The 16282-nt window shown below is 41.8% G+C and overlaps 1 protein-coding gene across 4 annotated transcripts in view; it reads right to left on the minus strand.

Moving 5' to 3' along the window:
- slit1a (slit homolog 1a (Drosophila)) overlaps window positions 1–13386 on the minus strand; it is an 81688-nt gene extending 68302 nt beyond the window's left edge. For all 4 annotated transcript variants that reach the window (XM_086259560.1, XM_086259558.1, XM_086259559.1 and 1 more), the window contains exons 1-2: window positions 12681–13386; window positions 1779–1850 (exon numbers count right to left, since the gene is read on the minus strand). In XM_086259560.1, coding sequence (XP_086115686.1) covers window positions 1779–1850; window positions 12681–12889 — 281 coding nt within the window. In that variant the 5' untranslated portion in view covers window positions 12890–13386. The remainder of the gene's footprint in view (window positions 1–1778; window positions 1851–12680) is intronic.
- Window positions 13387–16282: the final 2896 nt, after the last annotated feature.

Consider the following 16282-nt stretch of genomic DNA (forward strand, 5'->3'; position numbering starts at 1 on the left):
TATCAGAGTTTTTAGGCACCACATCAAGGCTATTAGACATAAACAAGCAAACATGGATGCACACAAACACAGAATCCATGCACACAAGTTGCAACACATCCCTTCCTCAAGTACAATGCCAAAGCTAAGACACAAAAAAGGGGCTTAGATAGTTTTGGAGTGTTACAATAACACAAAATCAGGAAGGAGAGAAAAGTGTCCAGCAGCTTTAGAAGCAACAAGCGCTCTCCTTCATTACATACACAACTGTTCTGTGTTGAAGGTAACCTCTCATGTCTCCTGTGAGGCCATGGCGCACTGCAACTCAGCAATCTGGGCTTCCTCCCCATCGAATATAAATGCTAATCACTTTTCACACTCCATAAACATGGAGAGAAACGTGCAATTCATCTCAGATCTCTTTCTCATGAATTTAGATGGAAGCGGAAAAAACTGTGATGAGTACTTTTGAATTGAGAAAACTTTTTTTTTCTTTTTTTTAAGGCAACCTGCAGGTACATAACCTTCAATTTCTCTGATCTCTTTTGCTATCTACTTTTTGTTGATTGTTCCTTTATTACTCAGTACGCATTTCATCACAGAACAGAGACACACTGCAGATTTTGAAGAGCCAAGCACTCGGATAGGTGGATGTAAATCAGCTGTGTTGATTTTAGACTGACAGAAGAGATGGCAGCTCAGTGTAAAGATAAACCTCTGCTCCTGTTCTTGCTCCTTCTGAGGGCAGGATCAGAGGTCAACCTGCTGTTGCCCCACAAAGCCAACATATGTAGATACTTGTTTTTTAGTTTACAACTTTCATTGTACCAGCATTTTGTTTATCATACTTCATGTATATGGAAGGAAATCCTGTGTGTGTGTGTGTGTGTGTGTGTGTGTGTCTGTGTGTGTATGTATATGTGCCTTACTGTGGCAGTGAGAGTGAATCACAAGCTTAACAGCAAGGGAAGTTCTGTTTTTGGTAGCCCTGCAAGTTGTTTCCTTCTTACGTGCTAGAAGCAAGCTGTCGACACGAAGGCATTTAACCTCCACATGAGGGTAGGAGGTGGTGCAGAAAAAGGGGCATGCTTAGGAAGACAACAAGGGACGAGAAACGTTGGGACCAGGAGGGAAAAAATGGACAGGGGGGATGGGCGAGTAACCATGAGGATTGAAAACAGTCAGACTTTGCAGGGTAATAGGAATTATGCTGAGATCATGTTACATTTAAAACATGTTCGGGTCTACGGCGCTTCCCCTTTAGCAGCGTTTTTAACACCTATAGCAGTGCTCACCAGTTTGTGTGCACATACACACAGAGAAACTTTTATAACTACTTTATTACCCGAAGTCACAAGTGCTGTTTAATTTCACAGGAGAGGGAATTGATGACTTCACCTGAATGTGTTAGCTGTGTTGAGAGCCCATTTAGAACTGGCGCTTGTGTGCACATTACATGCTGATGTGAGGGAACAGAGGGCAAGTGAGCATGTGTGTGTCTAAGGGACGGTAAAGTGCAACTACAACAGGCAGAATACAGTGAGAGAGAAGGCCATTACATCAGTGGTTGCAGTCACTCAGGAGCTTAATGTACTTTGGAGTAGGACTCTTGATGAATGCATTGCCACTTCAGTGGGTTTATGCTAATATCAGCAGAAAGTCAGTATAGCTGCAAACTGCTAGGGTAGATACAATTCAGATATGCATGGCTAGATAAACTCAGCCACCAACATGCTCCACAGATACTCCTACTGTACAAACAATTCATTACTGCCCATAAACAGAAGGTGAGTACTTACAAAACTCTGAGGTACTTCAGTCCAGCAAAGTCACTCTTAGTGATTCGTGTGAGGTTATTCCCATTCAGCTCCCTGCAAAGAGAAGGATGCAAACAAAAATTAATAATTACATTTTACCTCTGAAACTATTCAATAACAGCTTAATGAGCGCATAGCAGCATAGAGGCTGTCACACTTGAGGGATTAAAACAACTACACACTTCTGACAAAAGTGACACACACACACACACACACACACACACACACACACACACACACACACACACACACACACACACAGTGCACTTAGTTTTTTGCTAAAACATAATCCTGGTATAATAAATGTTGAGAACTTCTTTAAAAGCTAGTGTTTTTTTGTTGGAAATCAAGGAGGCTCAAGGTGCTAAAAGGAAGTTCAAGCTAAGTTCCAACTCTACTGGGAGATATTAAGACGTCCTTTAAAGCCACATTTGAGCTGCCTGTTTGTCTTTCTGTTCCAGCCTCCTCCAACCAAACACCGCCCCCCACCCCTTCCCTCTCTGTCTGCCATGTCCTTCTACAATCGGTGGGGATTAGCAGGAGCCAGCACAGGGGATTTGGGTAGGGCCACAAGGCCAGAAAGCTAAGTGCTTTGGGTATAATGGGAGCAGTTCCCTGCTGGGAGCTGGCCATTGCTGCAAATAAACAGGAAATCAAGTAATTGAAGAAGTGATTTGAATTTTAGGTTTGTTTTCAAGTCCTAACCAGATGAACTTGACTCCGACACCCAAGGTTGTTTGGTGGATTTGTTGACCTCTGGTTTGTGTAAATGTAAGATTTACTTTAAACCTCAATAGTAGATTGTATTCTCCTAACAGAGGGAAAAACAAAGCAGGCAAAGCAAATCATATAAGCCTCGAAGGCACTGAGAGTAATCAAAACACACACTTTGTGTGTTCTATTAACTTTCTGAGCATTATGTGTCCACCCTACACTGACCCCCAGGCACTCCTTCGCAAAGTAAAACCAAAAAACTAGTTCCAAATCTACACCGAAACCACTGCTCTCCCTTCCTCAGCAACTCTCTCGCTCTCTCGTCTAATGACCACTCGAGGGACCGTAGTGCTATGCGGTACGAACGAGAACGGTCATTATAGACAGATGGTGGATGTGTGTGCGTGTATACACAGGTGCATCGACAAGCGAAGCGACAGGACCACAGGAAAATAAATAATGGACTGGGCTTCGTTAGCCTGGGCTCTGATACACACACATGTGGAGCTCATTACAGGTGCTTACGAGGATACGCGCATACACCCACACACATGCCTTTTTGGATTTCCAGTGTCTTATCTTCAGGGTGGTCATCGCTGATGAAACCCTGACAACATTAAAAAAGAAAGACTAAGAGACAAAGATTTGGGGGTTATTAAAGAGAGGGGTGACAGAACAAATATATGGAAAACAAATGCTTTTTCCGTTTAGCAATGATGTTTTGTTTTGTTATATAAACAGAAGCCTGTCAAATATCTGCATGTAAGCTGTTATACAACACCATTTCAAAATCTTTTTATATTGTTTGATATTGGGTGGCTGCACTAAATTAACTCTTTCTGGAAACATCTTCAAATGCTGCAGTATCCCGCAGGAAGAGCCATCTTAAAGGACACACCTGTTCAGCAAAGCAGTGACATTTAGGCAATGCTCAAATGCCACCACCAGGCTATAGTGTTTAGTCAGGATAAATCCATGGATTCATACTGTTTATGACATAGGCTGACCTTTATGATTGACATTTTGAAAACATCAAGCAATTTTTTACAAAGTCCTTGAAATTGCTCCAATGACAGTCAGGTCTTTTAAAGTTGTCCCGACATTAATCTTTCCACCTTAGCTCATCTTCTTCAAGGACAGATGACTTATTGATGCCGTATTGACACAATCCTTGACAGTTCAGTGCCACACTGAGCTGTAAGATTGCATATTTCTTGCATTGTCCTAAGCATGAATTTCAAAAATATATGTACTGGGCAGTGTGTGTGGCTGATTTTTGGATGTCCGGTTGATGTAAAGAATTCTGGCATTCCCATCCATTTCTGTTTAAGGAGGGAGTAGCTATGGTATGTAAAAGAAAGAAAAACACATAAAGAACAGCGGTATACAAACGGTCACATTGTTCAGATCTACAAAAAGATTGCAGAATACGCCCTGCACACGTGATTAAGCCATGCCTCTGGATTCAGCATTGCTTGTCTCTGTGTTTATTCCACATCTAAATAATGGCACAGTATGCCAAAGTCAGATTTAGTGCCAGTTCAAGCAAAAGTCTGCTGTTTATTAGCTACAGTATCAGTCATTGCTGTTTCCTTTGTTTTCCAATCAAAGAGAGCTAAGCAATGGCTTTTGGCACTGCAGCAAAGGCATATTAACTCCCTCCATATACAGATGTTTTCTGATACTGACTTTGTGCGGGATTTCACATTACAGTACCGCAGTATTACTTTAGAGGCTGAAAATTATTAGGTATCAGACTGAGCTCCTATAGTAAAAAGATTTCCACTTCCCAGTCTCAGTCAAATCCATTCCACCCTCTGGAAATTCTGTAAGAATTCCCAATGCTGACACACTTCCTGAGGAGAAACCGGATTTATGACATCACAATCTAATCCGTCTTCATCTTCTGTCCCAAGCAGATTGATGCCTGAGAGTATTTCCTGGTGCACCTTCCCTGGGGTGGACATGTGGCAGCTATGCTCCATTGCCCTGTATCTCTATAAATTCAAAGAAGCTTGAAACACTGCTACAATGCTGAAAAACTCATTACGTTTATATCTGCCAGCTGCTGGGGTCCCTCTTCTGAGCCTTTTTCTGACCTGTTTCAAATTGAGCCACATTATGTGAAATGATACTCCAAGTCAGAGAATAAGCAAGCACAGTGGCTCACTGAAGTTTTCACACAGATTGATCCACATGTGCTCTTTTTCTTACACACATATACAACTACAATTTCAATATATGAGACCAAAGAATGCATTGAACCACTCCCACTGACGTGTATATGAACAGCACCACTGGGACAGGCAATTGTGTTCAGATCAGAGCCAAATCACAACTAAATGGTCACAGGAGAAACTACTGTTGGCTGCAGAGATTTTCAGCAGCAGAATCGATTTGTGCCAGAAACTTTTCAAATCAAAAACAAACATAGAACCACTGGCTAGCAAATGAGTCATTATGATGAGACAGTTACTTAAAACAAAGCAGGATAAGGCAAACAACTCAATTTAGAGTTCCCACATCTCACAGGTTTTGTTAATCATTCCATTCAGAAACCATATTACTGCTACTAGAGTTGTTAAAAAAAAAAACTCAGATACAAATCACTACTGAAAAGGATAAGACGATCATTTGCAGCAGTGTTAATACCAGCAGCGCCTTGTTTGCCTCCTCCAGCTGACACACAACTTCACACAGTACTGCAGAATGGCAGGCACACAGCCCCTCCTGCCAATAACACCTGTTCACATGACTTTGACACTTTGACAAATTTCAAGAGGTCAGAGGTCATGCCAACAACATTCTCGTGTTTTTAAAAGTTATTATAAATGTTAATCTAGCCAGTACCCATGTTAATGCTACCTGTTAAACTATTAGCAATTATCTGATTAGCCACATTAGCCATCTGTCGTCATTAAGCTAGTAGCTAGCAACTATGTGGAGGCTAGCTTACAAATGAGTTCTGCCCATCTGTATTGTTAATAGACTGTTCATTTAGCTAGATAACACAATTATTTATGTCACCAGAAAAACCAGCACTACCTCACAGAGCCTAAAAATAGTCTCTCTTTTTTTCACCACCTAAGAGAATCTTAATTTTTTTTTATCAGGCAGCTTAGAAATATTGTTGTCATTGATGTTATTGTTTTTATTGTTTCAAATTATTATTTTTTTTTAAAAAGCCCCTTAGTTTTTATGACAAAAAAATAAGACGCTTTGTCTTATTTTTTTTTTCTCCAATCCTTTTAAAAATAGTATCTAATATTTTCCTGTGAGTCGGTATTGAGTTTGACAATCCCAACTGCCACACTTCGGCTCATTTTGTTTTAGTTTTCATCAATTTCAGTGTTAGTTTTAGTCATATTGTGGGGATTTTTTTTAAATTCAGAAAAAAATATTGTAATATTAACACAGACATCCAGCAGACATCCAAGTAAAAAAAAAATTAAATCAAGCCTTGACAAGCATGTTGTGAGGAAAAATTTGACCAAATTGAAGGTTTTTCATTCACATTTTTTTATTTGAATTAAAACTTTATTTATTTTTTATTATTTTAATTACGTTTTTTTCAAACTACATAATTTTATTTGTTTTTCCTTTTTTCACACCTACTATTAGTTGTTAATACGGTTCAGTTCACTATAATAATCTCAGTCCCATTCCTGGTTTTACTGAGGAGAGTCTGAGGAAGCTGGTTCATTTTAACAGTTGTATATTTACAGGCACAAATTTTACTAACAGGCTGCAAAAAATTATGCAGCAGGCTAGCAAAAGTATTTCCGCAAATGTAAACTGCAGTCATTCTGTATCGCTGCTGTAAGCGCCACAGGACCATTTGTCCTGGACAGCTTTAGCCTGGCAGGGAGGACAGAAGCCAGCTGATTGAGGATTGGTGGCATAGCACTGTCCAAACTCCTCTTGTGGAAACAATCTGATGAACACAAGCTTGACGTCCCACAGCCTAAAATGTGAATGCTCATTAACCACAATCACACACTGATGATGCTCTTTGACCAGACCGCTGAGCACACATCCTAATGAATGAACAGGTTGAGAAGCTGTGAAGAAGCAAAGCATTCCTCCTCCCGCAGACTTGGCAGCATATGGGCTTGACAGCCGTAAAACACGCAGGTGGAGACAGCAGGGGAAGAAAGACAGTCACTGTGAGACAGAAAAAGGAGAAAACTACTCTGACGGCGTTGTTAGCTGTCGAAAACCGACGGTGTGAAGCAGTGTGGCAGAGGGTTGCCGTTAGCCATGGGAGCTGTGAAGAGCTGACGGGCTGTCTGGGAAATGTCAGTGGAGAAATGAGGCCTAAATGGCTGGAAGACTACAAGAAGAAAGTGACCTACATACTAGATGGTCAAACGGGGTACGTAACCAGTTGACTGAGCACACAACAGTCTCATACTGAAAGACTGTGAGAATGAGAAGGAAAGGAAGAAAGACCACCATGACCAAAATAATACACTCTTAAACCCAACTGGAACACTTCTGTCCACAGTAAGAGGTCAGATTTCTGCTCAACTCAAAACATTCCCTCTATTGAAATGTGGCTTTCAGACAAGCAGTTAAGGCCTTTAACTGTACATTTTTGGTGTGTGTGTGTGTGTGTGTGTGTGTGTGTGTGTGTGTGTGTGTGTGTGTGTGTGTGTGTGTGTGTGTGTGTGTGTGTGTGTGTGTGTGTGTGTGTGTGTGATCGTGTAAGTCTGCCTGTGTGTGCAGTCAGCGCGTAAAGACCGTCTGAGTGTGTTTTCCTGGCTCCTGGGCTCCTCAAGGGCTATTTACAGTTTTCATTCTGCTCAGTCAGGCCCCAGGAGCAAGATTACTGATAGGAAAGTTAAACATCAAGCGTATCTCACACATGCATTGCCGTCATACACACACAGAAACACACACACAGCTCCTTCTCATAGCCTTGACCACAGTACGGTCTCCTGCATCCTGTCTTGCTACAGGTAAAAGTCAAGGACCCAAACCCAAACATTTGACTTTTGCTTCTCTTTTCTGGGCCTTCAGACAACAACAATACTCCTGGCAAGAAGATACTATGATGTTTTTTTTTTGTTTTTTTGGGGGGGGGGTGGGCGTTCAGAGCAGTTGCTGCTCTACGCAAAAATTTTACAGATGGAGAGAAAGACTGGGAGATGGAATTAAGGAGCCTGGGAAAAGACCAGGTCTGATCAAGCTTCTGATCAAACATAGATAACTTACGGCACTTTCTCATGCTGAATTGAATCAATTAAACATCTGTTCCAATGTGTGTTACGGCCACAGGCTGGAAAAGGAACACACACGGGGCTGTAGTAGAAGCAGAGACTGAAGGGTCTTTCATGGTTTGTACTGTAACCGTAGTTTGTTCAGTGACAGATTCTGAGGTTCTATTGTGGCTTTGCATGCCGTATGAAGGCTTTTAAGCTACACGAATGTGTACTTTGACTAGAAACTATGGATGAAACAGCTGCACAGCCACATCTATTATGTTTCATTTGTTCCAAACAGAAGACTGACAAGATGTTTGGCTCACAGATGTGCACTGACTGGTAATTTGATGGATGCAGCATATGTGTTTAAATCTGATGGCCTCGAAGAATAAAGACTTGCCATGCGTATGACTCTCACCCCCGCAGAGCACACTGATATCAGCATTCCTCCAGCTCTTTGCAGAGGTTAGCCTATCAACAAACGGATAACCCCCACTGCAAAAACAGGGCCATTTTAAATATTTTCAAAAGAAAATCTATCATCATTTTGATCGTTTACTCGTTTCAGACAGTTACCAAAAGCTGACGGCTTGCAGCTGTGCAAATGTGAGGATTTTTCTTCAGTTCTCTGATATTTGATAGACAATAAAATGGAATAATAAATAAAATGAGAAAGAAACAGCGGTGAGTTGAAGCTCTAAATAACTTAGTGTCATATTTAATCTTAAAATATGAGTTCTAAAGGTGTGGATTCATTTTTTTATTTATTTTTAATAGATGCATTATTTATTGAGAATTATAAAATGAACAACTTGATAAATATCCGAGCTCTAATGTTGCGGTCCTGTGCCATATTGATCTAATTAGCGTGCAGACCAGTGCAGATGTCAAGCTCATGTGGAACACTGTCCATAATTTGCTCACAAGACTTCTCTCAAACAGAAGTGTCTCGAGCAGCGTGAAATGTGGATTATGAAGGCATATCCACAATATCAGCAGAGTGTTCACTGATGCGTGTTTTACACACGAACAGACATCACCCGCACCTCCACTTTCCTGCTTCTTACTGGCTAGTCAGTAGGGTTAAAAGGGAAGATGGTCTTCTGAGAGATGAAAGGTGATCTAGGTGGATTTTCCAAATTTGATTTTCAAGGTCTTCTGAGAAACCAGCCGTTGTAGACAGCCATGCAGAGCAATCAGTAATGTACACTGTATATGTTAGGCTCGTGAAAAAGTGCATGCCTTGGTTTTGGTGTGTTTTCCTGATAGACACGTGCACTCAAGTTATATCGATAGGGTCATTTCCGAGCTCTCGCGGGCTCAATTAAACACTTCCACAGAGTAGCTGTACTCATTAGAAGAGTGGGCCGGTGGGCCTGCGGTGTGTATAGTAACACAGCTGGTGGCTTTGAGGCTTGCGAGTCAGTCATCGTACTCACACTTTCTACACATGTATGCAAAATGTAAAAAGGTGACTTATTGTTTATTAGAACAAAAACTGAAAGAGCACAGTGGAACTATAGCTTGCAAAACCTCATTTACATTACAGCTCACAAAATCCTCGCTCAAAAGGCAGCTATGAAGAGAGCAAGACAGAGAGAGAGAGAGAGAGAGAGAGGACATCCACCTCAGTGTTCAGTACGAGAGGAAAGACCACAGCTGTGTTACACAGGCAGTAAATTGAAATGACAGAGTCCCAGGCCTGTAATTTCACAATGCTCTGCTGTGCATAAACATTCTCTGAATGATCTTCATTCCAGGCATTATCACTCCTCATGGGATTACCAGCTATGAGGATGGATATATTAGACTGTAAAAAAGACCTGAATGAAATTCATTCTGCCTCAGGGCTAGACCTATTCTGCCCTGTATAGTAAATAACATAATCTAGTTTATTCATTCATTAGCTTTGTGGTTGAATTACATCTCTCTTAACTGCTCTGGTGTAGTAATCCTTTCATTAGTGATTACCACTTTAGTTACTGTGCCAGCCTTGGCTTCTTATCGTGCTTTCAATCCAACCCCCCAGCTCCACCCTTCACCCCCATTTCTTTGTCTTTTTCCATCTTGCGCTCTCCACTTTAGTCACACAGCCAGTGTTGGCAGGTAGTAGGCAGGCTGTGTTCAGTCTTGTCAGGGTAAATTATGGATCAGGTGGCCAGTGAGCTGTCAGTTGTACCAGCTATGTGGTGATGCCAGAAACACTACAGGCATTCCCTGGCACAGGCACACACGCCTACCACCTCCAACCCCAAAATGCATGGATGTGGTTATCAAAGCGACCGGGCTGCTCATCTTTAACCACTACTAATCCTCATGTGTTTTCATCTGGCTATCGCTTATTCTCTGCTTGTGTGCAACATACACACATGGAAGCACATGCTGTGGTTTATGCACAAACTAAAGCGAACATCAGATTTATCCAGGCTTGCACAACAGACACACAAACACACGCATATGGTGTGCAGCCTCCAACTCCTCTACTCTGGAGGGGCTCCAACATGCCCCCGCATCTCAGTACAAGGTATCTTCTGGCACAGAAAATACATAATCAGTGCACAGACGTTTTGCAGTTACACACACACACACACACACACTCGCAAAAACACACACAACTCCTCCCCTTTTCCAAATCAACTCATTCACAGATGGGACACGCACTCGAACTAAAGAGCGGGGCTGTTAAGAAGACAAAACAAGGAGAGAGAAGAGTTTAATTTCATACCTGTCAAACAAAAAGCTTAACTAAGATCCTTTACTGTGCGCGAGCCAATTTAATCAGCATTACAGATGGAGATTTTCTCTCAGTGTTGCCTGATAAAAGGCCAAGAGAGAAGGGGAGGAGAGGCAAAGAAATAGACAGCGAGAGAGGATGGATGCAGAGAGAAAGCAGAGGGGGGAGGGAGCGGCCAGCGGCCCATACACGCCAGGGTGTAATTTTAACACGTGGAGCTCACAGTCTCATTACAGGCTTCGGTCTGAGGAGCGCAGGGGTCAGACCTGATCCAAACCCACAGTGACAAGTGCAAATGGGATTCTGCTGTCTGTCTCAACAGCCTACATACACACGCACAAACACTTTCTCCCAAAAGCAACCCCCTCCTCCTCTAACACATACACACAAACACACACTAAAGTATTGTATACATGAGAGCAAGTACACCCATTCACACAAATGCAGCACAAAACCAGCCTTACAAGGTAAAGTGCAGATTTTTGTATGACGTTAGCCTTTTCAGTTAGCCTCCTAACACTAATACTGCGTTCCCTTGTATTAAAGTTCAGCAGTTATATATACTGGAGCATCACACAATTAAAATCTTTATGATTCAAATTGATGAAAAGAAAGTGTCCGTTAGCATCGTTTGGTACAGACGAGGGCAACAAACCTCTGGGACAGTTACATAAACTTGACAAAGTCATTACTCATTCTTGACCCCAGCAGTGGCTGCACAAGTTCATTCAGATAAACACACATTTTCCCAATACATACACATAAATCTCGCTATGCACATGGGACCATCATGTGGGGCTGGTGCTGATTTGTGCAATCACCTTGATGAATCACCCTTTACAACAACCCTCAGAGGATTGTCTCTATTGTTAAGCAGAACCGCTCAACATGACCTAGACACACAGCTTATACATGCACACACGTAACCAGGGGGGGAGGCAACAACGCAGGAATAAGTTACACATGACCTTTAAGTACGTTGTGTTTAAAATGCAACGTCTTGAGTGAGATGCTACGGCGATAAAATGTGCTGCTGTACATGACCTATGAATGAACAAACAACTTTTAACACAAAAATACTCTTGAGCAGAGGGGCAGGGGCTCGTTCCAGTGTGAATGGCCGTTCATGTAAAAGGAAACCACAAAATAACCATGTTTCCTCTCCGCTTCACTGTTAAACCAGCATATGTACAAATGCAACCTGGTAACATGCAGAGCGTGAAGCAGGGGGGAAAAAAAAGGTGTTCTTAGAAATTAAATATGAAAACCATAAAATATGCAGCCGGCTCCCACTATGCCAACGCTGCCTCTGACACAGGCTTTCTCTCCTCTGTTCCCACAGCATGTTTTATTCAGCACTGATATTCTAAAAGCTGAAATAGAACAATCTATTTCCCCTTGCACTCCTCACTTCTGATTTGCCGATGAATATTTCAGAAGAATGTCAGAAAAGACAGAGAAACTCCACTCTGCGAGCCAGCATCCGCCTCATCTCTCCCGCCGTCTCCCATCCTCCCACCGTTTGACACGACAGCTACGTGATACTAGTGCAAGACTCGCCTAAGTAGCTGATTTGCTTAATTTTCTCCATGATTTAACAATTTGCGGAGTGCGCGTTGAGGAGCTGGAGAAGGGGAGACGGGAGAACGGGGAGAGGCAGAAAAAGTCAAAACTGCAATAGAGGTAAGAAAAGAGGCAAAGCGACACAGTGTGCCGCAGACTGGATGTCAAACCTTGTTCTTAAAGTTCAAGTCAGACTTTACTTTTTAAACTCTACATTTATATGAAAAAAGTGAAGAGAAAAGGGGATTTAAATGTATTTTAGCTTCAAACTTGAGGGAAAAAATGAAGCTACATGCTGCAAGTGTAAACAAATAAGTAAATTATGGACACATGTGAAAGGCACACATCTGCCTCTGGTCTTGCCAGTCCCTCATGCCTATTTATACCTGACTGGAATGCCAGTTAGTGACTGACTGCCTGAGTGACACACAGTCTCTCTCTGACATACACACACACACACACACACACACATGCACACACATACACGCAGCTTTACAGGCAGGGCTATTGTTCTGTTTCAGTCTAAGCAAAGTCGTGTGCACTACTACAATGTATCAAGGAAATAGAGGGGAACCAGTAAGAAACGAAGATATTAAAGCTTCTTTTATAAAAACACACACTCATGCGCCCACACAGAGAAGTAACTAAAGCAGAGATCGTACTCACAGTCTTTCAGTGTTGCGGGGGATATTCCTTGGCATGGTTTTGAGACCCAGTCCATGGCAGTCTACTGTGGTTCCGCTGCAGGTACACAGGGCTGGGCAGCCACTGGCATTGCCCACTATCAGGGCAGAGAGCATTGCCACCCACATCCAGAGTGGCTGCCTGGCCAACCTGCCCATGCCTGCCTCAAACCAGCTTTCTCTAATGGCCATATTCACCAGAACGACAACCTGCTCTTCTTTAACAAGCCCTTACTTCTCTGTGTGTCCACCTTCCCCTCTCTACGTCTGCTTCCAAGAGTCTTGTTACACCTTACAAGTCCACTAGAATAAATTCATATATTTGATGAATATGAACAAAAAAAAAATTTACACGTGAGAAATGCTAATATTTTCCTCTCTGCTGTAAAGCCATACAAATCCTTTTTTCTTCTTGTAGAATTCTTTTGATGCTGGTTTGATATCCACCACAGTTTGCAGATGTAAAAGAGAAAAAAGAAAAGAAAAGAAAAGAAAAATAAGCAGTTGTTTCTTATGTTCTCCTTGCAAACTCTTCTCCTCTCTCTTGTCTTTGTGGAGTTGGTGTGCTCTGGTCTGCACACGTCTGCGTCTCTGTCCTCCGCTCACTCAGTCCCGCTCTGCTCTGCTCGCCTGAAGAGAGAGGGAATAGGCAAAGAGAGGAAAGAAAAAAATGCCAGTCTCTCTCTCTTACACACACACACACACACACACACACACACACACACACACACACACACACTAGTCATCCATCACAAGGATCTACAAATAGCAGAGCCCCCGACTCCACCCCTACCCCTCCTCTCCTCACCCACTCCTCTCCCTCCCCATGCAACACCCCCTCCAGAACCCTGCCTGAACTCACTCTCATTCCTGAGATCCCCTTTTCATTCCCTTGACTCTATTCACAATACAAATCTACACCAAGTATCTTTCTTTTTCATTTCTCACTCACTCCACTCCTTCTTTTCTCTCAGGTTTGCCTCCAGGCGAACCCCTAGAGAGAGAGAGAGACCTAACCTGCATGACACTGCATAACCCCTGCCTGAAGGGAGAGGCTGTGGGGAGACAGTGGTCTGTGTGTGTGCGTGCATGCGTGCGTGCGTGTGTGTATCCAGTAGGGAAGAGAGGAATCAACACCTCGGTCCGGGGAGGCAAAAAGCCAGAATAAATAATCAGTTAGTGTGGGTCTTAACATGTACATCAAGCGTGGCCACACAGACAGAAGCAGCAGCAGCAGCAGCAGCAGCAGCAGCAGCAGGGAACTGGAATAAAAGAAACAAAACACATATATTCAGTCTGCCTCCACAGATCATGAATCTGCAGGGGAGGCAGACCACCGCCATAAAAAGTAAATCAAACACTATACTTTAAGCACAGCATAGCCACGGGAACAGAGAATATAATCTAATATATGCAAATGCAAAGGCAAACCACTAGAATCCCAATCTTACCTGCTCTGTTTTTTAAATTTGTCAGAGCAACTGGCACACAATCTGTCTCCCAATGCCAGGATCATACACTGGACTCAAAGCTAAAAAAAATATATATGTATTTAAAATAGAAAAAAATACGTTAAAAAAACCCGATATGTGGCATACAGTGTGTGTGAGAAAGTGTTTGCCCCCTTCCCGATGTCCTAGTTTTTTGCATGTTTATTGCACGTAGATGTTTCAGATCATCAAAAACATTTTAAGGTTGCGCCACGGCATTTCAATCGGATTCAGGTCAGGACTTTGACTTGGCCAATCCAAAGTCTTCATTTTGTTTTTCTTAAGCCATTCAGAGGTGGACTTGGTGATGTGTTTTGGATCATTGCCCTGCTGCAAAACCCAAATGCGCTTCTGCTTAAGGTCAGAAACAGATGGCTGAACATTCTCCTTCAGGTTGTTTTGGTAGAAAGCAGAAATCATGGTTCCATTTACTACAGCAAGTCTTCCAGGTCCTGAGGTAGCAAAACAGCCCCAGATCATCACACTTTTTTGGAAAATGTGAGACAAGCCTTTTTTTGGTCACCAGTGGTTTTCTCCTTGAACTCTCCTATGGATGCCATTTTTGCCCAGTCTCTTTCTTATTGTTGAATCATGAACTCTGACCTTAACTGAGACATGTGAACCCTGCCGTTCTTTAATGCTGTTCTGGGTTCTTTTCCAACCTCCTGGATGAGTCATCCATGTACTCTTGGAGTAATTTGGTAGGCTGGTCACTCCTAGGAAGTTTTACCCCTGTTCCAAATTTTCTCCATTTGTGTATAATGGTTCTCACTGTGGTTCACTGCAGCCCCAAAGTCTTAAGAATGGTGGTGTATTATTTAAGTGATTCCTTGATTCAGCACATCTGCCAATAATCAGGCCTGAGTGTGTTTAGTGACACTAAACACTAAAATCATCAATGAAATCACATTTAATTCCCGATTTAACTATATATGTAATTACTTTTTCACACAGGACCAAGTAGGTTTGGATAACCTTTCTCCCCTAATCAATAAAATCATTTAAAAGCTACATTTTGCATTTCCTCAGGTTATCTTTATCTAATATTAAAATTTGTTTGATGATCTGAAACATGTAAGTCTGACAAATATCCAAAAAACTAGAAAATCAAGAAGAGGTCAAACATTTTTTCACACCACTGTATGTAGGAAATCATTTCCTTTGCAGGAATTAATAATAAATCTTTTTTTACTTAGTTAAAACTGTGTGTACATTTATCAGAGACTGACTGAAGTTGACAGTGTAATTGTAGCTCTCAGGAAACTCTCCAAATGCATTTCGACTTCATGGAATTGCAAATCACTATTCTAGATTTTGATAGAAAATGGAGCTCTGATCTTAATGACTTCAGGCCATAATTGCTGGGTTCATTTATATTACAAAAAAGCATTAAGAATAAAGGTGACAACTTAAAATGAAATGTGAAACTTTATGAAGAAAGAAAAGGAATAACTCCCATGGATCAGACTTCCTCACTGTGCATGTCTCTGATTTTGCATACTGATCATCTACTTAATTAAAGACTCTTCATAAACCATTAAGCACCATTAATTAATACTTAGGCCACTATTACCGCATGTCAGCTGTTCTCCCAAGAGATGGGCAGTGCTTTACTTCAAATAAATGAAGACAAAGACAAGATGCCTTTAAGCACCAAGATTGCCTCAAGAAGTGATTGAGTTGGTGTCTGTATTCACGTTTCTGGTTTTGCAACTTGTTTTTTTTTTTTTTAAGGATTAGTCAAGAACTATCATTGCTATGCATTATTAACACTTCACACTTTTCAAAATATAAAAATACTGAAATCTTTACTATTAGTGCGTATCAGACACCTCAGCCGTGGCTCTGCTCAGCTTGAGTGCTTTAACTTTACAGAGAGATTTGCTGGGATGAGCAGATCCCTCCTAACATTAATATCAGTAAATCACACAGACATAACAAAGACAATAAAGAGTCACAGATGATGCAATAAGATATATTTGAGTTTGTGTGCATCTGTCTGCTTTGATGCTTGTCCAGTTCGGAACATGCACATATGAATGTGCACATGCAGGTGTTCGCACTTACTCGAAACAAATCAGTAAAAGCTCCATCT

Source organism: Aulonocara sp. 'chitande type north' Nkhata Bay, linkage group LG13, assembly GCF_057382095.1.
Source record: "Aulonocara sp. 'chitande type north' Nkhata Bay isolate Kocher_YH1m ecotype deep benthic linkage group LG13, A_spYH_male_GT1.1, whole genome shotgun sequence".
Lineage (NCBI taxonomy): Eukaryota > Metazoa > Chordata > Actinopteri > Cichliformes > Cichlidae > Aulonocara > Aulonocara sp. 'chitande type north' Nkhata Bay.